The sequence below is a fragment of the Aythya marila genome (assembly GCF_965140915.1).
Source record: "Aythya marila genome assembly, chromosome: 3".
In the NCBI taxonomy this organism is placed as follows: domain Eukaryota; kingdom Metazoa; phylum Chordata; class Aves; order Anseriformes; family Anatidae; genus Aythya; species Aythya marila.
In genome coordinates, this window is record NC_139044.1 from 18945989 (window position 1) to 18973987 (window position 27999).

A 27999-nucleotide genomic window follows, 5' to 3' on the forward strand; every position below is an offset into this window, starting at 1 on the left:
GGGAGGCAGTGGAGTCCCCATCCCTTGGGGTGTGTAAGGAAAGGTTGGATGTGGTGTTTAGGGACATGGTTTAGCGGGGACATTGATGGTAGGGTGATGGATGGACCAGATGATCTTGAAGGTCTCTTCCAGCCTTTATAACTCCGTAATGACCACACAACCCGTTCCAGGCTCGCTGCTCGCAGCCTGGCTCCCGAGTAGGGCTTTCCACGGCGTGCAGCCGCAGCCCCATAGCACCGTCTTCCCCTCTGTGCCTTCCCCGGGCGCCCCGCCCGGCGCCGCCGGGTTACGGGCGGCTGCGCCCCGGCCGCCCGGAGGAGGCGCTCGGCGCCGGCCCTGCCACCGGGCGGGACCCGGCCGCGGCCTTCCCGGGCGTCGCCGGCCCGGGTCCCGCTTCCCTCAGCGCTCCCGGCTCCCCTCTCCCCGCAGCGGGATGCGCTCGGAGGCGGCGCCGCAGCCGGGCGGGCTGGAGCGGTTCGCCAGCCCGGGCAAGGGCCGGGGGCTGCGGGCGCTGCGGCGCTACGCCGTGGGGGAGCTGCTCTTCGACTGCCCGGCCTACACCGCCGTGCTGGCCGTGGGCGAGCGGGGCAGCCACTGCGACGGCTGCTTCGCCAGGTAGGGCGGCGGGACGTGGGGGGAGGAAGCTGGGGCGGCTGAAATGAAAAAAAGTGAAAATAATTTTTTATTTTATGTTGGTGCCTCCCCCCCCCCTCCCCCCGGCTCGCCGTGGGAGCAAAGCTTGCCTCCCCTGCAGCGGTGCCGTGGGGAAAGGCGGTGCTGCAAGCTGCTCGCTGAAGAGGTCCGGGAAAGGAGGGAGAGCAACAACAAAAAAAAATAAATAAATAAAGTTGGGCTGTGGCTTGTAGGCTCGCAGCCGCGAGGATGCAGGGCTGACTTCTTGTGGGATGTTGAAGCGGATCGCTCCGGTTTGGTAGCGGCTCCCATTTTGATGCGGGTTGACAGGGGAGGAAGGGGCTGCGGCTGCCAAACTCAGGCGTTGCGTTTCCGTGCTGCGAGTGCCTCATCCGTGTAGCGCTTCCTCCGTGCCCAAACCCGTCGTTGTTTTGGTGTTTTTAGGAAGCCCGAGCACAGGATGAGAGGCGAGGCTGGTCACCGCAGGGCCGCCAGCGTTTCCCAACCCGAGGCCCCAGCCTGCTGCTGCCTCCAGCTTCGCTCCCCGGCCTTGTGCCAGGCAGCCCGAGGGAGCCCCGCTGGTATTTCTCTGGTTGCTGCTGACCTCTCGATGACAGCCACTGAAGCAAAAAATATATTGGTTTTGGCTTATCCTCAGAGAGTTAGCCACAGACACCACACCGTTGCTTGTAATTTTCAAAACCAGTAGGGTTGTTTTGTTGTTTTTTTTGCAAGCCCGCTGAGGAAGCGCAGTGCCTGACTGGTTGTAACTCAGCACCTGGTAGTGGGTGCCCCTGTGAATGAAAACCACTGTCGGGCTTTTAGTCTCGTTATCAATAAGTGAGTACTGCCTGCGTGTGTAGGCTGAGAAGCTGAGCAAAGCATATAATTACTACACTCTAACAGGTCTTTTCGCCTCTTGTCCTGTCAGCTCCCTGATGCTTTTCATTTTCTTCTCTTTTATCTTGATCTTGTCCATTTTCTTTCAGCTTTACATCACCTACTTATATTACCTATTCACTTTACTCACTTTCTCTCGTTGCACATGAGCACCTAGTGAAGCCAGGGAAATAAGTCCCATTAATTCAAAAATACTGTAGAACTGAGATGATTTCCCCTTCCTTCACACCTGGGACTTTAGCAAGCCCTAAAGTTTTTTTTCGTTTTTTCTTTTTTTTTTTTTTTTTTTTTTTTTTTCTTATAGTCTCTAACCATAAATTCCCTTTTGTCAAAGAAACTGGCTGTTTGCCTGTCACATCCAGCAGATTTCCCTCTGGAAGGAATACTTTCCATTCTCAGTTGACGTGGAATAATATTGTAGTGATAATAGTTAACTAAGAATACTTAGGTCTCAGGGAATAACCTTTAAAGATCATCAGGGACAGTGTATTTCAGTGCTGCTTAATCTCTGTGCCAGCTTTTTCCATAGAGTTCTGGAGGAGCACAGTGATCAGGGAAAACACACCCAATGCAGTAGTCCCAAACCTATTTCACTCCGGAGCGATGTTCCTGTAGAAGGAAAAAATCTCAGTGATGTGTGTAACTGGATCTGTCTGTGCTCAGAGACTGTATCTGCTCCCTGTTGCACTGCAACTGAACTAGAAATAAACTTGCATATATAACCAAAAAAAGGGCCTGATTTGAACTCTATTCATTTAAATTGCAGGGTTAGGAAGGTTGTGGGGCCAGCCCTGGTCTTGGAAAGAGACACTTTTCTGTGCCATCATAAACCCGTTGTAGTAAAATTGACAGATTGAGACTCGAAAGATGTATTTGTGTCTGGTGATATTTGTTACTTTAAATAGGCAGCTGCACTAGAGGTACGTGCTGTCAGCCAGCAGTTGTGATGTTAGCCTGCCACACTCATGTCTTCACTGTCTGCTTTGCCAGAACAACCAGATGATGTCGGGGCTCCCTAGGCCTTACGGACTCCACATGACAGTGACCTCTGTGAAATGCTGTTCGCTGTCATGTTGGATGAGGACACTTGCCCTTGTTTTACTCAAATGTGCACCTTATAAAAGCTCCCTCAGTTTAAGACAAATTTTGTTGCAACTTATACTGGGTGTATATACATTTTAAATTATTTGGTACTACAGAGATCTCTAATGTCACATTAAAATGTCACGTGTTGGATAACACATTGTATTTTTGATAGGACCTGCTACAGCACATGTACCTTGAAGCAGAAAAGGACCTTCATTTTGGCAGTTCCCTGTGCTGGGATACACACAGATATTAAAAAGTGCAAGCCTTAGGTGACCTTAGAATACACAGCTGTCCCACGACAGGACAGGATAGTAAGAAGCTGTGTGGTGACAGATGATACAGATTATTTCATATTTTAGCATGTTTTCTTGGTGTTGGGAGGTGGTTACTCACAAAGCAGCAGTCATGCTTTCCGTGGCCAGATGGAGAAGGAGTAAAACTGGAAGAGCAGAAGCAAAAAGTTAGTATTGGTGAGCAACTATATGGAGCAACAGGGAAGTTTTGAAAATGAGGAAAAGTTAGCTATAGGCATGCAGCTTGGAGTGGCAAAAAATGTTACCGTCAGTCCAGCAGCATAGAATCACACATTTCCAAACCTGGTAATTTAAGACAACAGAGTGCTTTTGCATAGTAACAGATGTTAGGGAAAAAAAGCTTTTGAAACTCTAAACAAATCAAAATGGTGTCTGCTGTCCAAAGGCAGAAGCTGTGTTTTTTTGAAGGAAATACAATTTTTGGTGAAATGTTGTGCTGTACTTGGATGATTGTGGTGTTATGAGATTAGTCCCCAGTAAGTGGTGCATCTCTGTTAGTGATACAGGACACACTTGTATTTCGCTCAGCTTTATTAAATAGAATAACTTCTGTTTTCTTTTTAAGGAAAGAAGGATTGTCCAAGTGTGGAAGATGCAAGCAGGCTTTTTACTGCGATGTGGAATGTCAGGTATGGCAATGCAATTTGTGAGGATGCTGAACACAATTTTTTTGTTTGCGTGGCATTGATAGCCTCTAATTGTAATTCTGGGTAATGGTAGGCCAGGCAGCTTCAACATCCCACAGATGCTGACCATGGAGTTGTACACTGGACAATTACAGGATTTGGACGTGGTCTGCGTGAGTCTTTCAAGATCAGTAGCTCCAGGGCTTGGTACCACTGAGACTTTGATTAGAGCTGCCTGTCAGCCCACTAATTATGTCTGTATTACTTCTTTTTTTAAGCACAAACCAGATAATTTAACATTAACTTACTAAGCTGGTAGGAGAGTCTGTGTCTAAGGAAAAAATCAAATCACTAAATATCTATATTAAGATCTTAAGGGCCTTCTTTTTAAACAATCTTTGCAAATATTTTGGGTGGCTGCAACTGACAGTAGACAAAACCATTTCAAAACTACCATACGTCCTCTCTAAATCATTTATTCTGGCATTCTTTTGTATGCTTTGTTTTTTAAAAGCCTAACAAAGTAGAATATAAGTGTGCACCAGAGTGGAGCAATATGAAGACTTCCAAAACATTCATTTTAATTACATTTTTACTTATTGGAATAGGTATCTTTCAAAAAATATTTTTTCACGATCTAGTACCCTGAATGCTTTTATTTCAAGACTGTATCTTATTCTTCCATTGTGCAAGTTGTAATGTTCTCCTTCTGTTGCCTCCCCCACCTTCCAGCTTTCCTACACTGCCTTAGTGAGTTGTGAGTGAAACAAACGGCCTTTTTGGTTTTGAGGCAGCATTTGGACTCACAATGCTTTAAAAAATAAGTCTTTTTTACTGTATTTTCAGTATTGAAAGAGCATCAGCCAGCAGAAGCAGTGAGAAGAAAGGAAACATTTACTGTGTGAGCATTCTTAAAACCCTTGAGAGAAGTCTGGAAGAGATTTTAAAGACAGTGTAGTGAAAAAACATGATTCATTCATGAGAAATGCTTACTTGGAAGAAATGCTTCCATTTGACATTATTTGTTAGCAAGCTTATAACTAGGTGAGGGAAAGCAATACTTAGAAAATAAATTATTTTGCTGTTTAGCACTTTCTATCTGAGATTCTGAGTTTGTTCTCTTAGCATACAAGAGACACAGCAATGGTTTGTGGCTCACAATGGTTTGAGAAGCAGATAATTGTCATTGCAAGGTTTACTGAAGTAGGAAAGCTCCTGGTTTGTGCCAGGAAATACAGCAAGTGGATACCATGGTGGAAGTAGTCAGTCTTACTTATAAATCCTTAGTTGATGTAACATTGCCTTCCATGTTTTGGGCCTTTCTGAGTCAGTCTTAGGAAATTTGTGAATGTTGCTGAGATTGAATTCTTTGACATTGTTTCAAAGTTACCTTCGAGCATAATATTCTCTGGAAATTGGTCTCCACTGACTGTACATGATGCATAGACAATCTGCACTGTATCTTCATCCCTGGCTTGGTCAAAGGCACTTTTCAGCAGTTCAGCAATTCTTGGTCAGAGCCAAAAAGGACATCTTTGCTTGATACTGAACTTGTAACTCTGGCATGTACAGTAAATGTTTCCCTTTTGCCTCCATGGATGCAAGACTTCATGTGATGCTAGTAAGGGCAGGGCTGTACTTGAAAATTATTGTGTCATTGTTCATTTGTTTTTTATTTTTAGTTAATTTTCTCTGTAAATCCACATCTTCTTTGCTTAGTTCAGCTAAAACTTATATGTACCCTAAAAGAACATGGTACAATGTCAGTGTTGGTTAGTCCCTTGTTATTCTAATAAAACTCAATGCAGTTCAGTCTGAGAACTGTTCATTGCATGATGCATTCTGTACAGGATGGAATAACAGTTTCTTCTCAACTTACTCTCTTCTTAAAGACTGGCTACACCATAATTCATTTAAAGGATTTTTTTCTAGTGGTGAGGAGAGGTGGATCAGAAGGAGATGAGAAAGGTGCAAAGTGTGCAGCAGGCAACAGATTCTTTGGATGTCTTTTTCAGAATAATAAATTACATAATTGCAGACATCTTCCTTACTCTAGAGTACGTTTCAACTGAGCAAGTTGTGTTGTTTTTTTTCCCTGTCATAATAAGATGGTTCTTGAAAGCAAAGATATCAACATTGCACAGATTTCCTTGAAGGCATCCTTTGGACTGCTCTCTGACACCATACAATAGCCTTGTTTTGAGGTTCGTAAAGCACTTTCCAAGCATTTAATGAACGAAGTGTCACAACAGTGTCTGTGGTATTTCTCTTGCTGCAAATGGGGTATAGATGCAGAAATATGCACTGACTTGCTGACACAGATGGTAAAAGGGTGCATCTCCTGCCATATGGCCAGGCATTTAGCACATAAAATCCTGCGTTGCAGTGTGATTTCTTTGCCCTGGTCACCAGGGAGGGGTAGCGCTGAGGTGTCAGGGTTGATCCCAGGGGAAGACAAAGCCTTGCAGTTGTGTAGGGGCTGATCATTTTTGGGCTCGCTCTGGGCCTGGTGCAGATATGCACCCATTGGCTGTTTTGCTCTATTATTTTGCTTCTAAGACATATAACCTTAAGTCTGATCTGTGTTTGCACAGGCACGGGTTCAGTTGCAGATGTAGGGCATGTGAGAGTGGAAGTCATCTTCGCTGCCGGACCTTGCTGCCTTGATTTTTCAGTGGGTCGGCTGGGTGCAGCTGAGGATGTAGCCTGAGTTTGCTGCTGCTTTCCTTTTCCAGCCCCTAATCCAGTTCTCCTTTTAAAAGGGTTTGTGAGTTCCAGCTGATTCGTACCAATTCTGCTCTTCACTATTGGCTCCTCAAAGCCCAGGCCTGTTATTATAGTAGTGGCTTTCAGACCCCATCTGCAGCTGTTCAGGTCTTGACTTCTTAAATTATAATAATTTTAGTCAAACAGCAGGAGACCTGTGCTTATCTTTTCTCCTCAGAAATTAGCTGCTGAAACACTCTGAAGAGAAATGTTTTAAGAGGGTTATGTGGCTGCAATTGTGGAACTGGTGAACTTGAACCAGCTACTGGAGCTCCTCTTTCTGTTATTACACATAGCTATTATTTATCCCAGACAGAGTGGAGATCAGCTAGCCAAAGTGCAGGAAGAGATGTTTTTGTCACGACTTTCCGCATTTGAAATACGTTTTGCATCAAATGTTTAGGGGTTATTCTTAACATGTCGTGTTAAAGAGTGTTGTAGTTGGTATTTCCGGAGTAAGGGAAACGGGTATTTTTGTCAGCTAGTAAGCCTCAAACTGGAGTTGGAGATCTGGGGGTGGCACTGAGCGGGTGTGTCATAAATGGGATCTTGCAGAAATTGTCCAGTCCTCTTTAGCAAGCTGTAGGAGACACAAAAATCTTGCTGTCGCAATTCTGAGCAAGAGGAATTTGAACTGCAAGGCCCTGGTTAAGCCTGCCATTGGCAAGAGTCCATTCCCCTGCCCAAAAACTTTGTTCTGGGTAATTTTTTTTTTTTTGGTAAATGTCTCCTGTCTTCTGAACATTAACCCATGGAAGTCAAATACTCTCTCTGGCCCAGCACTCAATAAATGGTGGTAGGGAAGGATGTGAAGGGTGTGTGAAACTCCTGCCTTTGCTGCTTGATGAAGGACTGTGTGGAGAATTGTACTGGAACATGTCAGGGATCAGGAGATGCCTCACTGGAATTCGGTTAGAGACTAGGATACCCTTGCAGCGTAACCAGGTTATGAGCATTTGAAGAAGTGGGCTTAACCCCTACACTGGCTTGTCAGGCATTTCTGTCAAGTATTTATGTGTGTTTGTTCTTGATCAAGTGAAACACAACAGGAAGTTTACATCGTACTGAAAAATTCCATGTGAGGAAGGAGGGGCCAGGAGATTTGTTTGGGCTTGAGTCTTATTCTTTGAGAATTACGTGTCTTTTTTTTTAATTTATGCTGAGATATATGTCAGCGTTCTGGGAATTAATCCAGTAGCCCTGGACAGTGGAATCATTTTGAAGAACTCGATGGAGAAGATTGTTTCCATGCTTTGATGTGAAAAGCACAAGCTTTGAAGAGCTTCCGTTCCAAAAATGTTGTCACTTACTCCTAAACGAAGGGAAAAAACACTGAGGGTGTAATGAAAATAGGAAGAAAATACCATTAATGCAGCATTAGGGATTCAGCTAGAACAATGCTACCTGTTATAATTCACACTACTTAGAGAAAACCGTGGAAGAGAATGCAAAATACAGTCCTGCTGAGATCGCAGGGAAAGCTGCTGTCACGGGGTTTCCATCCCAGGTATTACTCAGTCCTCAGTGCTCTCTCTTCTTGTAGTGGTTCAGGCTTTTATCTCCTTTCACACAATTCAGCCGTATCTTGTCCCTTTAACCTCCCTACTAGTTCACATAACTCAGTGTGATTCTGCCTGGGGAAGGATTTTAATTAGCAATGCGTCAAGAAGAAAGGGAACAAACGGGTCTTTCAAAACACTGCTTTGAGACACGCACGGGATTCTGCATTTGATTTTGTTTTAGCAGGTAATCTCTCCTGTTTGTTTAACCGGCGTGTAGGAGTGCTGGTGGTACAAAACTTGAGCTTCTTTTCCTTCCCTTCTTGCGCGCCCAGAAAAAAGGCTGAAGCTGGCAGGTGGTGCGGGTGCACCAGAAGGGGTGAGAGACAAGGCCTTTACTTTGCAAATCTTAGCGTTAGGGGTCCTGCAGATTCCTAAACAAAGACTATCAGGAATTTTCCAGAAAGAGTCTTGGGGCATACATAGGAAGGAAGCCTCTGGGGGGGATGCATTTTGTAGTGTGACAGCTGTAGGACGGTTGCGAGTGTAATTTCACATGACATGATTGCAGCGTAATGTACTATTTTAGTTTGCCTGGTCTGCACGGCCGTGTCCTCTTAGAACAGCTACGCTTTAGCTCCTTTCAGGCAGCCTGTGCACTGTTTTTTAGGGGAGAAATACCATCCTGGGGTATTTAGGACGATGAGGCTGACGTTGTGAGGGGCTGAATACCCTTGCAACGTTGCACGGCTTCAAGTTCTGCATGAGGCTGGGGCAGGCATTCACCTTTCTTTTAATAATAGAATAAACTCCAACAGCTGCGTGTACCCAGGGCAATTAAACGTCCCTTTTCAGTGGAAGTATAACATCCCTTTTCAGCTTTCTGCAGGCCACAAGAAGCTTTTCAAGTTTTTACTTTCAGTCAATTAGAAATTTGTGGGATTTGTTGTGATTCCATTCCTCTGCTGCTCTTTACCACCAGTTTAAATCTGGTCTGGAAAAAAAACTAAAAATTGGTGCTCCCTCTACAGGCAGAAGACTGTGTGTTTATTCTAACACTGAAATATGTCTGGGGAGAGAGAGAGAAATAAATAATTGCACATTGCTTGAATGTAGAAGTAAGAACCTGAACACACCTGAACAAAGATATAAAATGAAATTTGATGCAGTCTGGGGACAGCCCATGCCAAGCTCTGCTTGCCATTGCAGTGTTAATCTGATTCTGTGCTGATCTTTGAAACTTACAGTTGCTCTGGAGGAACTCTGTAGGGGTGCAAAAAGCCAGTGGCTTGTACTCTCCCTCCAAATTTTATCATATGCAGAGCTAGGAGTATACTGTACGTTCTTAATGGAAATGTGTTTGTCTTTGTAAGTATGTTTTTGTTGCCTATCTGTACTCTTATTCTACAATATTTAAGGAAAAAATCTGGTAATTCTATTCAGTAAGTCTGGTTTTGACCTTACATATACTCATTCTTAGTGATTGTGAATCCATTGACTTCAGACACATTACTCCTGATTACACCAGGGTCGTGTCATAATGAGGGGCCAAGGTATTAAATGGAAATGAACCCAATAAAGCCATCAAGCTCAGACCTACTCTGTCCTCACATGCTTGATCTGAACAATAAGAACTGGTGATTTATAAATCATGTTGTCTGTTTGCTTCTTCACCATTTAATTCTTTTTTTCCGTTGAATAAATGAAGATGTTCTGACCTCAGCTCATCCCTTGTGAATTTGTTTGAAAAAAGCAGGATAGCTGTACCCCTCCAATGTGACTCAAGCTTTTGTTCAGAATTAGTGAGCGTCATCTTATTTTTTTAAAGGAAACACATTTTACTTGACCTCCAGGATCTGGCGGGACTTGCTGTATCCTCTTTTTCATCACTTTATCTTCACGGCCTATTTTTTGACAAATATTTTTCTACCTTTGCAGAAGGAAGACTGGCCAATGCACAAGCTGGAGTGTTCTGCCATGTGTGCTTTTGGGCAGAACTGGAATCCCTCAGAGACTGTGAGGCTAACGGCGAGGATCCTTGCCAAACAGGTGAGCAGAAGGCTGGGCTGGGGAGGTGCATTCCTACTCCGGGTGCCAGGGAAGGCAGGAAGATGAAAATTGACCTACAGTAACTGTCCCCAGCAAAGCACATGCCTGCTGGCTTCCTGTGTACAGAGGGGTGTAATACAGAGCACGAACAGCTCAACCAGAGCACCGTCAAACCGCTGCAGCAGTGTCAGGGCCATCCTGGTAGTCCAGCTGCAGACTGATGGGGAGACGGTTAAAGGCCAGTAAGGTTTTAAGCTGCACAGCTATAGCTTGTCACCAAGGTAATGGTTGAACAGAGTCCAGTGAAGTTGACTGGTAAGTTTCACGATGTGCACGGCGTTTCAGCCTCTGTTCTGGTAGGTGGGAGCTCATGGTGACGTGTGGAACAGCACCAAAGCCGTGCTGGTGGCAGAGAGAGAAGAACAAGCCTTGGTGGTGAATGTGGTTAAATCCTGAGGTTAGGTGTCTGCAGGCACAAACATCTTCATGAAGCAGTTGCCTGCTGTCTGTTTTTCAGCTATAACTCTGTAGCACTGTACTCTATGCTGCCCTGTGCTTTTGTGAGTCAGAAACACCTCTAAGACACTCAGGTGTCAATGTTTACCCTTACTGGAGTTAACTGGTAAAAAATGGAGACTGAAAGAGAAACCTCAGGCCCTTGGTCCTTGGCAAGAAAGAACGTTAGTAGTAAGGCAATGAGACTGCAATGTCAACCACTGTTTCAGCGTTCCTCACTATGTGGAAACTGAGGATAACATAGGTCCTTACAGCAAGGGAAAGGATCCAGGAGTTTCAAGGTTATTACACTATGTGTCTTTGTAGAGCTCTAAACTCTCTCCGCAAAAACAAATCCTCTTTGAAGCATATTTGTGTGATTGAGGTCTGCTTATGTGACAAGGGCGACCTGGATATTGTATGTAGTGAGGATTTTGGTGGCCTGCTGGGAAGGTAGCTGCTCAGCTTGCTGTGTGTGCCGATGTGTGTGTGAATGTATGTGTGTGTGACTTAATTAAAGCATGGTTTAGTGGTGATCCACAAACAAAATCGAATGTTTAATGACAAAAAGTCATTGGAATAAATTTGTGCTTTTATTGCTTACAGGGAGGGGGGAGAACCCTACATGTCATATAAAAGCTAAATATGCAAACCATAGTCCCTGAACCTCAGCTGCTGGGCCACCTGCAAAGCCATATTTAATGGCCAAGATTACAAAGAAGTGGCCTTAGGCCAACAATGGAGCATTGCTTTTGAACTCTGTCAACAGTCAGTTTATTCACTTTCCTCAAAGCAAAGCCTGTCTCCTGCCTGCTTGCTATTGTTAGCAGCTTTCTGGGTGTCTAGAACAAAGCAAATGACATATTTAAAATACTGTTCAGTTTATGTATATAAATTTGATAGGAGTTAATCTTTGGCTGCCTAATTTGGTGCAGAGCGAATATTGCTGTGGCTTTACTAAGGGCAGTCCATTTAACCCATTGCTGGTTGACTTCTGTAAATTCCATACATGTGTGGATTTGAGTTATTGTTTGATTTACAGGTAAGAGTTCCCCGCTTGTAAAGAATAGACAAAAGTGCCTAATTAAAAACATTAAAGTATTTTCTTGTTGTTGCCTTTTTTTTTTTTCCTCCTTATTGCTAGAAAACTCACCCTGAAAAAACACAGTCAGAGGAGCTGCTTGCTGTAAAAGAGTTTGAGTCACGTAAGTAAAAAAGGCTTGCAGGTAAACAGAGGCAGTTATTTATATTCATGTTTGCTTTATCCCTTTCTCCCCCTTCATCAAATCCTTTCAGAGCATGACTTTTTTTTTTTTTTTGAGAAAGGGGTAAACAAAGAGAATCGTGGTTCCTAGTTTTTTTAAAAGTGTAGTGCTCTTATTTCTTCTTCTCTCTTTTTTTTTTTTTTTCCACCCTTGGCTGCTTGTGGGGGTTGTGAAACAAGGGTGAAAACGTAGACAGAATTAATTATGTAGCATACATCCATCTCATGGCTTTTCTGGTACTCTAGTGTCTTTTGAGAATTGTAATGTTGTAAAATTAAAATAGCTGGTATTTGTTACCAGGAGGCATAAAATCAGAGACAGCACAGTTGCTTGATGGTGACAGTGACTAAGGGGCTAATTGCAGAACCCTCTGGACTGTGCTTCGATATCTGTCACTGCCAGTCAAATCTGACATGTTATATATGATTGTGTTGAAATTCCATGTCCTAAGTGCTCCAAAATAATCCAAGGAAGGAGATGAGGCAATGGCTTGCTTTTAACTGGAAGGCTACTCTTCACGTCCTGTGAGGCAGTTAGAAATTGAGCAACTAGGGGACCAGTAACTGTCCTGGCATAGTTTTCACTGGGCTGTCATTTCTCTTGGTGCTGGAGGCAATATACAAGGAGACAATAGGTTTGTGTGTTCACAGTTCTCACTGATGGCTTCCAAAACCCTTTGTAAAATGCTGAATAAATGCAGCCATTGCTAGAACCTGAGGTAGCAGAGTAACCAAATACAGCAAAATTACAGCTTTATTTGCTTCCTGTACGAAAATTTCCATCACAGCTCTTGAGACAGCTGGGGAAATAAGGGGGAAAAGTGCCAATGTTTGACTTTGCCTAAGGCAAGGATAATTTTCGCAGGTAGGTTAGTAAGTGTGAGGTTGAGGAAGATGGGTAAGTGCTGAAATAATTTCTCTGTATTCTTCTGTGTTGCAGTGTGTCTTCAATCATGTATTAATTTGGGAGCTAAAAGGCTGAAGTGTTTTGTTTTTTTTTTCCTTTTTTTTTTTCTTCTGTTGCAATGTCTCCCTTGTCCTCTAGGAGCCCTTGTTTTGTTTCTTTTTTTTTTTTTTTTTTTTTTTTTTTGCTAGTAAGATTGCCCTTACTCTTTCTGTCCTTTGACTTTCCTCTCACCACACCTTTGCCATGTTCAGGAGTAGCCTTACTCTTCATAACAACCTGCACAGGAGAGGAAAAGGCACATGGCTTTCATCTGGAAGCTGTAATCTATTATTTCTGGCTAGTCCTAATTATCATCAAATTGTTGCATTTAATTTCTCCCAATATTTTTGGTGACCCTCAGATCTGCTCTTACAAATCCTTTCCCCCTTCTTCCACTGTTACACACCCTTTTCTCTTCCAGCATGTATTTCTCTCTGCTGGTACTTTGAGCTGGTACTTTTAGGTCTGTATGAGGACCTTTCCCCGTGTAAAACGTGTTTTAAGAAGTGTGACAGCAAGGGTAACTTCATACCACAGTAGATGGGACCAGGTAGCTCGTAAGATTGGGGCAGGCTGCTGACAGTACCCACAGCAGATGTTTGTAGAGGGCCTGGGGTTGCTCATCTGCTCGCTGGGTTTAACAAACGCCTTTTAAACAGTGTAACGCTTTGCCCAGCAAAGATAAATTCATGTCCAATTACCTGCTAATATAAAGGTGTTAGAAGATGTTTTTTAATCTTGCATGTTCTTGTACTGCACGTGTGGCCTTGGCAGAAGAAGCATCACATTTGTGGAAGAACAGATGCTTCTTGTGGTACTTCCAAGCAGCTTTTCCTTGAGGGGTTTCTGTTTAAGTCCAGGCTTGTTCTAACTTAAGCCTTGCTGCTGTTCGTGGGGAGAGTTCCTGTTACTGAATTGGAATGTATTCTTTGTCCACAGACCTTGACAAACTAGACAATGAAAAGAGAGAGCTGATTCAGAACGACATTGCTGCTCTTCATCACTTTTATTCAAAGCACATGGAGTTCCCTGACAATGCCGCCCTTGTAGTTCTCTTTGCACAAGTAAGTTGGCCAGATCACAGTCTGCTTAGGTTGGTGGCACTGTAGGAGTTCTGCCTTTCTAAAGAGGCAAAATCTTAATGGCACTGGAGGTGAGAGCTCTTTGCTTGTTTTGGGGAGAGCTGAGTGTGCTTGATGGCAAAGGTGCACTTCTGTGGCCAGAAGCAGCTGGACATCTCCCATTTCAGTAGCGAGGGGAGAGATTCTTGTCTGCAGACTTCTTTATGAGGTGCTTCTTAAACATTGAAGAAAAGGAGAATCAGCCCATAACAGACCCTGTAAAGTTAGGCTGTGGGCCAAGCACAGCGCAGCTGCTGTTGGACATGCACAGAAGGCTGCTGGGTTGAGACCCTGTGAAGGCAGAATCCTTCTTTCGGGCTTCCTTTGTGGAAACCCTTGCTGGTCAGGCCATCGTTGTGTTTGACCTTCACAGGGAGTAAACTTCAGAGAACTGGGAAGAGCAGACTGAAATTTTATCTAATGTATGGCTTTTAAATACAACCAGTTGGCTTGGTCATCTGGAGAGGCAAAAAAAGGCAGGATGTCTTGGTAGATAAGTGTACCTCTTTTCTCTCACCTGATTTTCATCCACATCTAAACCAAACGTAGTGGGTGGAATAACACCAGTGAATGCTGGAAGATGCATTTTCTTCTTTTTCTCCTGTACTTCAAAATAAGCTAGTTTTATACTTAAACCTTTGAGTAAAAAGTTGGAGATGTGGATAAATATTGACTGCTGTAATGAATGCTGAGATGACACTACCCTCTGCACGTAGGCAGGCACATATCAGTAAGGAGGCACCATTACTATTACCTTAATACTGCTGCTGTTGTGCTGTAGGGGAATAATTCTTCAGTATGTTTAGCATCTGCTCATCGTGCATTTAGTTGTTCCAAGCTATACATTTCCCTTTGAGTACGTTTTTTTTTATCTGTTTTAAAGATTTTGGAATTTATATTCGTTAGAAAGGTACTCTGAAGAAGTGTGTGCATTCAGTTTCTTGCACTGCTTCTGTGTATTTTTGCGAGATGTAGCCAAAATCCCCCAAGAGTTAAGTTATTTTGTATAAAATGAGTTTCCCTTCACGTCCTGTCCTGGACCAGCTCCACCAGATCATGGTACTTTGACTGCTGGGAGCTGCTGACTCCTAGGTCTGGTATTCCATCCAGTCTTCCCTCTGGGTGCTTAATGTCACCTTCAGGTGTCACCTTGAGTTCATCTCATTACAAGGCAACTATCTGTGACTGTGGACATTGATTTATTTATTTATTTTTTTATTTTTTGAACTAAAACCTCTAAAGATCATCTGGATGTTCCTCAAAGGTGTTTTACAGGACACAACCTTTTGAGGCTTTGGCTCTAGCACACATTTTTCTGGAAGAGGAGGCATGTCTCTACTTGATACATACAGACACGTTTTGTAATGATTAGTCAACCCAAGCTAAAAGCAATAGTTGGATATGGTGATGCTCCTTTGTTTTGCTTCAGCAGTTTCTCTGGCCCCCTGGTGTTTACTTTGCTGCTTCATTCATTGTTCTTTCCTCCCATGGCACAGGGCAGTTGTTTGAGACTATGGCACCTCTGACTTCTTGTGCGCTGCTTCTTGTGGGCTTGGTGTGGTGTTGCTGCTTACCAACACAGCTAAGGCAGAGCTGGTCCTCCTGCATGGAGCTAAGATTCTTCTCCAAACCATCCTAGTCTTTCCTAGTCCCCAGAGAGAAGAGAGCACTGCTACCGTTCCACTCTCTTCTGTCCCTGTGGAATTTAACACTTGAGACTGTGTCACTTTTTACCTTCTCAGTCTCATCTCATCATATTCTTTAAAAAGTTTCCCTCTTGTCTCAAGTTCTAGCGTCTCATCCTTTCCTCTCACATCTTTTTGTCCTCTGTTCCACCACTGGGAACAACCTTGAGCTCTACTTCTCTCACTTAAGTCTCCTGCTCCCTCTGCATTGCCTTTTTTAGTCATGCATTCCTCTGGTGAAAACAGGGCTATCTCATCCCTTCTAATTGTTCCTCATGTGTCATTTCTGGTATGATGCACTCAAGAAGTGGGTTGTCTCTGGCTTGCTGGAGGGGAGTTGATGATAACTCACGACATATTTTTAAATATTTTCCCGTGATTCAGAACCACCAAGCTGTTCGCTGTGTCAGCCTTTGTAGCCTTATGTTCTTACTTGCTGTTGATACGATCTTTCTCTCCTATTGTTTCTGTATTCAGCAATTACATTTTGGTTTGGGTTCAGGTATGCTCACGCGTTGGCTAGCGCAGTAGCATGCTCATCTTGGGAGACAAGGAGCCTTTGGATGCTAAAAATAGAATGAAGATCAGGTAAAGATACCAAAAAGCACTGATGAGTGAATCAGAGAAACAGGATGCTTACCTGGAAACTCATCCTGAGCAATTCATGCCTGAGGGGTGGCTTTGGGAAGTACTTGTGCATTTCTAAAATTCAGTCTGACTCGCATGCCAGCTTGCGGAGCAAAACATTGCTGGTAGTGCTTGTTTTCAGCTCCTGCCCTTCCAGAGCAAGTCCTTACACTGTACTTGATTGAATGTGCCTTTGCCCATTATAGCTTCAGCTGGACTTACCATGTGACAACAGTTGCTTTAGTGCCTTTCTGGCACTGCTGTCAACATTTTGAGGATTGTAGGGAGATGCTGGTGAGTGTGGCTGGAGTTCTCTTCATGCTGGCACATATGTGACTTGCAGTGCAAATGGAAGAGGGTACTTGTTTGAGGTGCATTTAGGTCACACAAAGCTGAAACTGGTAAGATTCCCTTGAACTTAGTGAGAATAGAACAGGAGAAGACTTTAAAACCTGCTTGAATCTATAAGAAAGATACATGAACAAGCTTTTTGTCCTCTGATGAAATTAGTAATAGACTTCCTCACACATTCTGTCCTTTTTCTGTCCCCTTTTCTGTCTATATGAGGTTCCAGTCTTTCTTACTCCTTTTATTGCTCTTCATGTGTGCTTTAGCTGATACGTAGCTTTGACCAGATGACAGTGTCATTGTGCCAGGTCTCTGTAACATACATTCCTTCAGAGCTCTGTGCTGCCCTAGCCTGGCCGAGTTTGCTGCTGTCATCCCTGCCTTGTGCCTTGCATGTTTAGTTCCGCTGAGGCCCCTTACATGCAGCAGCCACGTGAAGTCTCCTTGCTCTCTCCGTCAGTGTCACACCTGACTTTGTGTTTGCAGTGGTCTGCTTTGTCTGACACTGTTTGCAGCACTTTTTGCAAGCCTCGTTTCTCTTGATTGGCCATCCAAGGTGTAATCCCATAGATGTTGAGCCCTGAGCAGGCACAAGTATAGGGCTTTATAGTCCCGCACATTCCTCTGGATAAAGGAATTTGGTCCTCACTTCACTTTTTGAGACGTCATGTAGCTTCTCTGTACTGGTGAGGGGTAAAGAAAATCATAAGCAAATAGCTGCCACTGGCTTTGGAGTCTGAGAATGGGATGTGAGTGTGGAGCACTAAGCTGACCGCAGTCTGAGCTAGCCTCTCCCTCTTTTTCCTTAGGTTAACTGTAATGGGTTCACGATTGAAGACGAAGAACTCTCTCATTTGGGATCAGCCATATTCCCAGAGTAGGTTGAGTTTAATATGTTTGAAAATAAAAATAACTTACTTAAAAACAAACAGAAATTCTAATTATTTTTTCTAGATTTGTATTGAGATAAATTTAATCAAACATTTAATATTAATTTACATTTAATATTAATTTGTCTTGTTTAAAGTATGCTAACTAATAAAGTACAGCTAATGATTTGCAGCAGTTTTGCTTTAAAATCTGGTAAATTTGTTAAAATTGCACTTGCAATTTGTTTTGAAGTACTAAAGCTTGGATTGTGAACTACATTCAGGCTGGTAGGAAACAATGGCTTACTTGGCAGATTCTGGACAGGGACATCAAGTAATGATCAAAACAAAATGAAAAGGATTGCAGGTGACTTGCTCTATTCACAGCTTTCTGTTTTGGCTGGGTATAATCCTTCACCTGGTGTTCTCGGAACAACATCCCTTCTACCTTTGTTCCTTTGCAAACAGTAAATCCCTTTCATAAATTCTTTCAGCCTCCTCAGATGTTTTTAAAACTGCCATGCTTTATGTTGCTATGACAGTGGGAAAAATATGTACAAGCTCCTCAGCTTTACAAATAAACTGCAGATGTTAAGCGTTAACTGCAGTTTGGGAACTGGGGAGCACAACTCTCTGAGGCTGAGGAACCTTTCTTCTGCTTAAGTCGGTGCTTCCCACTTAGCTTTGGAGCAAAGGAGGATGGTTTCTGCCCCTGCTCTTTGCAAACCCCATGCTGAAAGCACGGCCACTCTGCTTCTGTCGACTTCCTCGCTAGGCATGGGTTATTAGCAGGTTATCTGTGCCGAAACTGTCTGAAACTAAGAGGTGCCCAATTAGAGCAGGACCTGATCTGCTGTACATGGGTTAGGTAGTCCTTGCTTCACAGATCGTCCTTCTTTGGGAGGGTCTGTCTGCAGTTCTTATCCCTGACCTACAGACTGGAAATGGAGGCCCCAAAGTCCTGCCAAGGACCAGGGTCGTGGTGGGGAGAGAGACTATTAAACCAGGATCTTCTGGAATCACATCCAACACCTTTGGGAAGGCTCAGCATCCGAGGGCCACGTCCTTCCTACTTAGCAGTTATGCCCGTGAGCTAAGAAGACTGAAAACACAATTATTATTTTGGTAGAATGGAAGAGAAATAATTAAAATTATACATTTTATCTGAAATAAGCAACAAATTACTCTTCCAAGGTTGGTAGCGTGGCAGAGCGCTTTCCTCTAGCAGACTGAGTTTTTGTGTAACTTGTGTGCTTGTGCAACAAACAAACAAACCTCCTCCCTCCCACTTTAAACAAGGAGGTCGGTTGGTTGCACAGAAGCCAGCTAAAATGTTAATGCTGATCTTAAGTTATGATGCAGCAACTGACTGTTTTCCTGTACTTTCTTGTTTCTTTTTCATAAATGGGTTTCTCTTTCTGTCTCCTCTAAGGAAAACTGTCTGTCATAGGTGCCTAAATAGGTTGTGGATAGTTAAGCTGTGCAAATACCCCACCAGCTGCACTGTAGCACTCTAAGAATGGGAAAATTATAACTCGCCTCGTCCTGCAATAATAAGATCTTAAGATTGTAATGATTAATTAGCATAGCCTTTCTCCATATCATTAGGATAAAACCCAGCACAACAGATTTTCCCAAGGTTACCTTGATGTTAAGCCTCAGTAAAAACAGCTTGCAAAGAGAGACTGACTCAGTCTTTCAGATGTGTTTGTTTTGTGAAGTGGTGCTTAACTTTCTGCCTGTTGCTTATGGTGAGGTGGAAAAAAGGTTTACTTTTCTGCTTTTACAGTGTTGCATTGATGAACCATAGCTGTTGCCCAAATGTGATTGTAACTTACAAAGGGACCTTGGCTGAAGTCAGAGCTGTTAGAGAGATTGAGCCTGGAGAAGAGGTGAGTGCACTATGTTTGAATGTACTACAGTGCTATGTATGCACGTGTCCTAAAAACAGGATCCGTCCTGCTTTCAGTCTTCATTCCGATTAGATGACAATTTAATAACAAGGGGGAAGGATCTCTTGTTTCTCAAAGAAGCCTAAGATGCTGTTTTAGAAAAGTTGGGTGGCTTTGGAGACCTGAAGTGATTCCAGGAGGCAGTATCCTATTTTGTGTTGAAACCAGGGAAGGGCACCTGCGGCAGTCACTTCGTATGCCAGCCTCTGTCTCAGTTTACCCACCTGTAAAAGGAGGGTTAATTTGCTGATATGTGGCTGCTGCTTTGAAATTTCAACATCAAAGAAAAGTGTTACTGCTGTAATAGTTCCCAGTATAATGGTAATGCAATTGAAGCCAGAATAAACAAGGTAAATGGGGACAGATAAGTCCTCTGACTTGAAAATCTCCTGTTTTGTGGATGCTCTGTCCAGTGATACCACCTCAGCAGCAGAGCATGGCTGTGTAGTCACAGAACCAGAGTGTGTTTTTAGCTGGAGCAATGCTGAAGAGTGGCCCCAGTAAACTTTCTCAGTCAAATATTGGACTTGACAGGGAGACTTCAGCAGCAGAGCTTCTTTTTGCATTATTAAGAAAAAATAAAAAAGAAATGAGGCAGAGCTGGGGAGGATGCTCGTGCATCCGCATGGGACAAAAATACAACATGTTCTCTTTGGGGATGGAGTTTGCATCGAGTTTCATTGGTGTCATTCACTAACGTTAACCTAGTGGGCAAGGTTAATCCTGGTCAAAATAAGTTCAGAGTTGATTTTGACAACTCTAACCAATTTCTGCAGTATGTAACAGTAGTTTGGGTGAAGAGTTGGGGTCGTTGTCCTGGATTGCAGCTGTTCACCCCTATGAGCAAAGCGAGTTTAATTGCTGGAGCCAGGGGTGACTCAGGTGAGCAACTTCTCTGCTGATAGTGTGATTTGACTGTGGTGTTGGCAGTCACTACATGTGCACTGTGGTAATGGACAGGGACCAGTCTCCGTTTTGGAGCTTTCCGGTGGAATTTCAGACATTCTCAGCATTTTTGGAGAGTACTTACAGTGAGAGCTGGAAATGAGCGTTTTATCTTGCTTGGTGTCTTTTTTTTTGGTTGAATTGAGTCTTATAAGCTGCATCAGTTCTACAGGCTCTCATCGCTTTTGTGCAGTTGCTCTTCTGACATGTAAGCATTTTTTAAAAGTGGACCAGCTACTCTGCCTGGGCTCTGTGCAGTCTTATGGGCTGTGTCTCCATCTTCAGGTCCAACGCAGCCACTGCGCCAGGAATTTTTGAAGTGTTTGCTGTAAATGCAGTTCTGCCTTTTGCGTGCTTTGAAAGCAGGGAAGGGAGGAGAGGAGCGTGGGGGAAAATGTGAGATCACACTGAGTAAGATTAGGAACATATGCAATGTGAAATTACACATACATTTTACTTTCAAATAACTGAAAATGAAGAAATGAAACTAAAGCTGCTTCTCGGTCTGCAAAATGATCAACGGCAGCGTGCATATGGCATGTTTCTTGGGGGAGATGTCATTTAAAAACAGCATTGAAGGTAGTTGCAGGGGTTCTTTTCTGAAGGTCGTTGAAATGGAGGAACACTTAAGAATAGTGTATGTGAAGGGCCTTTAAAATGATCAAAAGTAGGTTTTCTTTGCTTTAAAATGTTGCCACTGAAGTAAATCTGATATTCATTCTCCTAGAACTGGAGCGCCGGGCCTCTCTTATTTTCAGAGATCTGAAGGTCTTCTCCCAAGTTTCTAAAGCTTCCAGTGGCTGCTGTTGCCCCAATTTTTGTCACTTTTCAGAAGGAAAAATTTGAGACTCCAGCCTCCAAAAAACCAGGCCACTGTAATTTTTTTCTAGGCTGGATACCTGAAATCATTATTTTACTTCTGAAAAGTCGGCATCTCTTTGTAGTTTGACAAGAGCCTGAGATTTATGGTGTGATAGCTTCCTTATCCACACCTGAATCTTGCTGTCCTGGGTTGAAGCCAAGGTAATATTTGAGGGAAATTCCATAATGAATAGAAAAGGAAACACTTCTCTGTCAGATTGCACTTGCAAATGGCAGCTCCTGATGCTGCCGAGAGGTTTGGAATGTGAGGGGGGAAAGGCAGGGGAGGTGGCTGCAGGGATTCACAACTTGTGTCAGTGTGTGGTTGTCGTGCTAAGTATGATTTCCACCGAACTGGTAGAGATAAATATATATATTTATACTGCTTTTCACTGGCTACTGTGTTTTTACTGTCTAGGTTTTTACCAGCTATATTGACCTGCTGTATCCCACAGAAGACAGAAATGAACGGTTAAAAGACTCCTATTTCTTCAGTTGCGATTGCAGGGAGTGCACTACAAAAGAAAAGGTAATCAAATTGGATAAAATGGATGTGAAATATGCTTCTGACTCTCAGGGCACTACCCAGGTCCTTAGATGTAATATTCTATCTGATTAATTAAGTTTTGGAAAGTAGGGTAATAGAGAGGAGACTTGGTTTGGGTTTTCTGTCTATAAGTCTTTTGCTACCCATTATTTCGTTAAGTGTAAATCATGACACGTCAGGAAGTTTCCTGTTAGATGCTTATTTAAAGTCGAGCTACAAAGAGAAGATTAATATTTTGATAGAAGTGGATAATTATATGGTGTTGACACTACCTGGCCAAAAGAATTTAGCTCAGGACTGAGTTTTCTCAGAAAACTACACGTTTTCTTGTTCCTCTCAGGGAACCTTGCTTGGAGCATTTCTGGGCTCCTGTTTGGCACAGAGTCCTGCTGCAGTCCATTTTAGGTGACATTGTGTGATACTGCTGGGCAATTTGGAGACCCAGCAGCATCTGCAGAATGGGTTTTCCTGCAGTGGCATCATGCCAGTCTTGTCCTGGGCCACAGCCCCTCGTGGTGCACAGGCCAGGTCTGTGTTCAGGAGGCATCGCATGGTGCCCTTCAGGGGACAAAGGCAAACATGCAGACAGTGTTCCTTAAAGCAAGGTGTCAGTTACTTTGATTAGGAGAATTGAGCTTTGTGCTGCTCATCTGTCATTCCAGTCAAAGCAGGTTGTCATAATCCTGATCCTTACGTTCCAGATACTTCCCCCCACCCTTTCCTAAAGGTGTCCATTTAAGAGCTGCTTCCCAAACTGATCAGACAACCATCTCCTCCCACTAAACCGTGTCGTCTTTTGTAACTTTTTTTTTTTCCAAATACTACCCAACATTCTCATTTGAGGCCATTCTGTTGATACTGTAGTTGTGTTTTTCCCCGCAGCTACCTTGATAATTTTTGCACTGAGTTTAATGAAGCCAGGATTTCATCCATGATTTCTAAGAACATGGAATCACCTATCACTCAGCCTCCTTCAGTTCTGGAAAGAGTTCCCTATAGCCCTCTCAGCTGACAGTTGAAATCATAAAGGATGAAAGAAATCTAGCAGCAGTGTGAGGCTTAAACAGCAAAAGATTGTCTCCAGATCACAGCTGACTCTTCATGAAGTTGTAAGGTAGATAGAAAAACAAGAGTAAATGGAGCTGTCCAGCAGAAAGCTGGTATATTAACAACAAAATGTGTGGAAATGTGTTTTCATCTGCAGATATGAAGGATACTCTTCTCTATTTAATATCATGCTATGTTCGACTGAGCTATCACATTGTAGAAGGCCTAAGGTACTTGGGCTTTTCTAGCCTTAAAACTAAATTTATTTTAATCCTTAATCTCTTAGAAGCAGTGAAATTTCCTATGCAAAACTGTTTCCATCACGAAATTGAAAAGCTTTTGAATCTTTCAGAAAAGAAAGGGACCTCATGCAAGTAGAGAATGGCAAATGAACTGGAAAGCGGAGCGTTCTAGGATTCCCAGCCAAGGCTTTAGAGAAAATTGCAGGTGCATGCTGTACCCTTGTTTTTACATTCTTTGAGGAGCTTAAGTTCCCATCTGTGTCTTTTTATTAATTTTGTGCAGCAGATGCACCTTTATTTGTAGGCCTTGGAACCTGCATTTATGACATCCACTCTGTTTCCTTCAGGATGAAGAGAAACTGAAAATCCGCAAGCTGAATGAACCTCCGTCGGCAGAGGCAGTGCGGGACATGATCAGATACGCCAGGAATGTGATCGAGGGATTCAGGCGAGCCAAGCACTACAAATATATCCTTTGTCTCTCTGGCTTGGTGCGGGACCTAAAAGCTCACCTGCTGGTTGCTTCAGGAGTAGTACCTGCAGGAGAAGTGCTGACCTCTAGAAGTTAAACGTGCCTCTGCCCTTCCCGTGTCTGAGGGGTTCTCCCCGCAGACAAGGGGCAGTTTAACTCTGCAGGTGTGGGGCTGTGAGGGCCTGGGTCTGTTCCTGTCTGTGCAGCTGGCAGTTTCTCCTAGCGTGCCATACGGCTGTCCTCATAAAACAAGCCAGAGACTAAAATGAACGTGGGGAGGGGGGTGTTAGGACACGGTAACATTGCCTGATTTAGAGTGCGTGTGAAGCTGCAGGTATTGCTCATGGTCACAAGCCTACCTTTCCTAGCTGGTGCCATGCAGACAAAAGTGCAGGATTTGGTAGGCCAGAAGCAGACCAGGCTGTCTGATGCCAGATTCAGTACCCACTGCACAGGGAATTTTACTCCCTTTCTCTGATGCAACTGAAGAGAAAAGAGGACTTCTCAGAACCGCCCTGAACAAGGTCAAGGCATTTTCTTTTTGGTGCTACCAGGTAGCTGTCTGATCAGAAACAACCTATTCATTGGGTTCCTTGACTTCTTCGTACCTCCTAGTGAATTGCTGGAGATTTGTGAGCTGAGCCTAGACAAGATGGGTGCCGTGTTTGAAGACAGTAATGTCTATATGTTACATATGATGTACCAGGCCATGGGTGTCTGCCTCTACATGCAGGACTGGGAAGGTGCACTGCGTTATGGGCAAAAAATTATCAGACCATACAGGTAAATACGAGACTCTTTTATTTTTTTTAATGCTCTAATTCAGTAATCTGAATAATTAAGACAAGTTTGGGCAGAGATCACTCCTCTCGGTGAGAGAATACCTTTTGTATAAACATGCTACCCATGACATCACTTGTAAAAGTGTTTAAATTCTGCAGCAGACTTTGGTACAATCCGAACGCTGGCTGCTTCAGTCTGAAGTTCTTGATTATATAAGTTTATATCATCATGGGTACTGTGCTAGTTCTGATTAGCTAGATAAATACTGCTGGGTTTTGTTTTGTTTTATATATCCTCCTAATACTTCACTAAAGCAGAGCTTCGAAACCCATCTGCAGCCTGAATTTTGTGTAGAGGTGTGGAGCCAAAGCCCAGGTGTCACAGTCAGCCCCCGACTCTCTCTGCAGCAGCACGGTGGAAAGCAGGGCCCTGTCCCGGGACTGGGGCTGAGCAGCAGAGGGAGCTGGAGCCGAGCTCAGCTCCAGTGCTCGTGGCTGTGCTGGTGCCCCGAAGACCCTGATCTCGCTGCAGGCATGGGAGAATGGACAGGCTGAAGCCCTTGGTGGAGCAGGGCAGTGCACAACCTCTGCAGGAAAAAAATACTTTTTCTGATGAATTTCTGGTGGTTTTACAGCAGTGGTGTTATTAGAGCCAGCCCGCTGGGTGCTGCGTTTGGTCCTGCCGTGCATCTCCCAGGCAGATCCTCATCTTGAGCCTTCCCTGCCAGCTGGGGGGGCGCGAGTCGAGCTCTCCCTCTGGAGCAGCCGCCAGCGTCGAGTCACAGATCACTTGGCAGAGGGCAGTGATACAAAGAACGAGCCAGTGCTTTCTCCCCAGGGACTCGGTGCCATTTATCTTCCCCGGGACTTGCCCAGCTCTGCTGGCAGGCGCCTGGCATTCCGGGTCAGCTCTGCCAAGCCGCGCTCCGCTACCTCCACGCACCACAGGGCCGAAGGGTGCGAGCTGCTGGGGGCCTCGCTGCCTGCCGGGGACCCGGCTGTGGAATAAGCAGAGCTGCTTCTGTGGGTGCAGGGTGAAAACCAGGCCTGATGCCGTCTCTTTCTGTAGCCGGCTGGGTTAAAGCTGGTGGCAGAACGGCGCTGCCATCTGACAGCTGCGGCGAGGCATATGGTCGTGGCGGTTCAGTTCCCCAGTGACAGGCAGCCCCGGCCCACCACCAATTGGTGCTGGCTCCTGGCAGCCGCAGCAGCGCTGGGGCTGAGCAGGGAATGGGCCGGGGCAGCGAGAGGCAGGGGAGGGGGCTGGGGGAATGCTCCGCCACTGCCAGGTTTGATGAAGTTGACTTTCCTTCTCTCTTGCAGTCAGCATTATCCCGCCTACTCGCTGAACGTGGCCTCCATGTGGCTGAAATTAGGGAGGCTGCACATGGCGCTGGAGAACAGACCGGCTGGGGTTAAGGCCCTGAAGAGGGTATCTCCTGCTTTCTTTGTTAATAACACCGGTTTGGGCATGGAATTGCTGAAACACGATGTGCTGCTCTGACAGTAAGCCTGGCCTGGCTGAAAACGCAGCACGTGTTAATGTATTTGCTTACAGGAATTTTGGCTCAGCTTCGATTTTTCCAAGATTGGATGTTGGGCCTGTTCTCTCGTACGAGGGGCCTTATCTTTTCACAGTGGACTTCCACTGCAGCACTTGGAGGGAGCGTTACGCTAAAACATTTGTTACACGTTCTTCTCTGAGCTAGAGCTGTGCTAGTGTAAATGAAACAGAACTCTGGCTTCTCCTGCCTGGCAGGGTAAGGACAGGAAGAAACGTTTGGTTCTTATAAAAGGCACATAGTGTTTCATTGATGCCTGCGATTCCAATGTCCAAGTTAAACTAGGCATGCTTTTGGTCGTTGTTTGTTCTGGAACCAATTTATTTTTAAATAGCTGAAGGGAATTTAATGCATATGATAATGCTGAAGTTGGCAAATACAGCATTTGGTTTTTTACATTCTTCTTCACCCCTTTTTATTAGCCTGCTCCTTATTCCTTAGGTTTTGGTTCTTTTTTTTTCATTACTATTAGTCTGTACCATGTTTCTTGACTTTCTCCCCCTATTGCTGTTGGACAGAAGTTTATTTTAGTTTCTTAAGTATCAGCGACTACTGCAGCATATAATGGCTTAGGGTGGAATGTCATGGTTTGGGGGCTTTTTTTTTTGTTCTCATTTTTAGATGCTGGCAAGTTTTTAGCCAGCAATAACAAAGCCATACAGCCATGGTGAAAGATACAGCATATATGCTCTAAAATGTAACCATCACCTAGTTTAAAATTAGCAGAGGTTTTTCTTCACCGTGGTGTTTAAGCTTCGACTAAAACTGGGATTTGTGCCACTGGGAACACGGGATGGGAACGCGGGGGACTGTAGGTAGATGTGCTGGCATAGTTAGCTTCCTAACACAAACATTTTCTAATGACTCATTTCCAAAAGCTGCCTACAGGAACTGCCCAAAGTTATCCCAGCCCCTGATGTTTGGAATTTAGTGGAAAAACAAAACCATTGTTCTTTGTCAGTTTGCAAGCAGCTCATCCAGGAGGCTGCCATTTCTCCTCTTGGGCAGGAGGGGGAAGGAGCCGTTGCTCACCGCTGTCGAGATAGAACCCAAGGCTCCTGCTGTACTGGCTTAACAAGTGTAGGAAAGAGGCTAAAACTTCCTGAGAAGGAAACAACTAAACGTTCTTACTCTTAGGCTGCTGCAGTTCCTTGCTTTATCCTAGTACTGTGGTCTTTGAATATTCTCAGGCAGTCTAAATTTACTTCTTTCAGTCCTATCTATTACATTTTATTGCATTTGCTTGGGGCTACTGCTGTCCTTTTCTGAAGTGGAAATCTTGCCTCTGCACTCTATCCACTCTGTGGATATTGGCAGGAAGCTGCAAGACAGCGTGTTTGGCTGTCTGAAACGTCCGCTTGTAGCACCAGAGCTGTCTGTAGGTAAAATTGCAAGGAGTCTGCCACAAGGGAGCCTGGATCTGAGGAGATCTTGCTTTCACTCCAGCAGCTGCACAAGCAGATGCTTCCTTCCTAAAACATCGGTGGCCCCCTGGAATCAGTGATGGGTTTACAGAATCGAGTCTGAAATGCCTTTTTTTTTATATAAAAAAAAAAATATATATCCTCCTGCAATACCCATGCTTGTCAGTCTGATGGCTGAAGGATAAATTGGTAGGAGCCGAGCTCCATCTGACAGTGGTTAAGTGTACTGCCAGAACATTACCCACCCCATGTGCAATTTTCTGTCCTGGAGCTGGTTGCATTCAAAGCAGTTTTGTCAGGAATATCATTTTGAAAGGTGCTTTGGGATCCTTTAAGATGAAAGATGTATTCTATGAATGTAAAAACCTTTATTACTTAGTTTTGAATTTCATTTTATTTCCTACTGGGTTTATGACTACAAGGGGACAAAAAGTAGCTAGAGGTGTCAGACTGTTTCAAACCTCCAAAGAGAGTATTTATAGCCTGGTGTTATATATGAATCAATTGTGTGAATATTTTTTTTCTTTTCATAGGCAATTGCTATCATGGAAGTAGCACACGGGAAAGATCATCCATACATTTCAGAGATCAAAAAGGAATTAGAGGACCACTGAGCCTTTGAATCTATGCAATCCTTCAAACCTTTATTTAAAAAGCCTTGTTACGGAAACCTTCAGGAGCACTTTGAAAAGTGATAGAGTATGAACACAGTTCTGTCCTATAATTGGAATGACAAACACACTTAGGGTTTGCAAAATGTTTCTATCTTCTACAAATCTACAATTGCCTTTTTTTTCTTTTAAAGGAAACAGCCATGGTTTCTTAGAGGGTATGCTGCTTAACAGCTTGTGCAAAAATGGCCAATTTTTCTTTATGGATTTTAATGTGCATCTTATTTGTGTAAAATAAATAAAGCGGTCTTGACCCCCCTCTT

The 27999-nt window shown here is 43.9% G+C and overlaps 1 protein-coding gene across 1 annotated transcript; it reads left to right on the forward strand.

The window, feature by feature from the left end:
- Positions 1–330: 330 nt before the first annotated feature.
- Positions 331–27994, forward strand: SMYD2 (SET and MYND domain containing 2). Its single transcript, XM_082757478.1, has 12 exons — positions 331–615; positions 3502–3565; positions 9766–9876; positions 11516–11576; positions 13521–13645; positions 17172–17239; positions 19021–19123; positions 21408–21518; positions 23173–23293; positions 23906–24080; positions 25403–25511; positions 27599–27994. Exons 1-12 carry the CDS (start codon positions 434–436, stop codon positions 27677–27679), a joined length of 1311 nt encoding a protein of 436 aa, XP_082613604.1. The 5' UTR covers positions 331–433; the 3' UTR covers positions 27680–27994.
- The last annotated feature ends 5 nt before the right edge of the window (positions 27995–27999 follow it).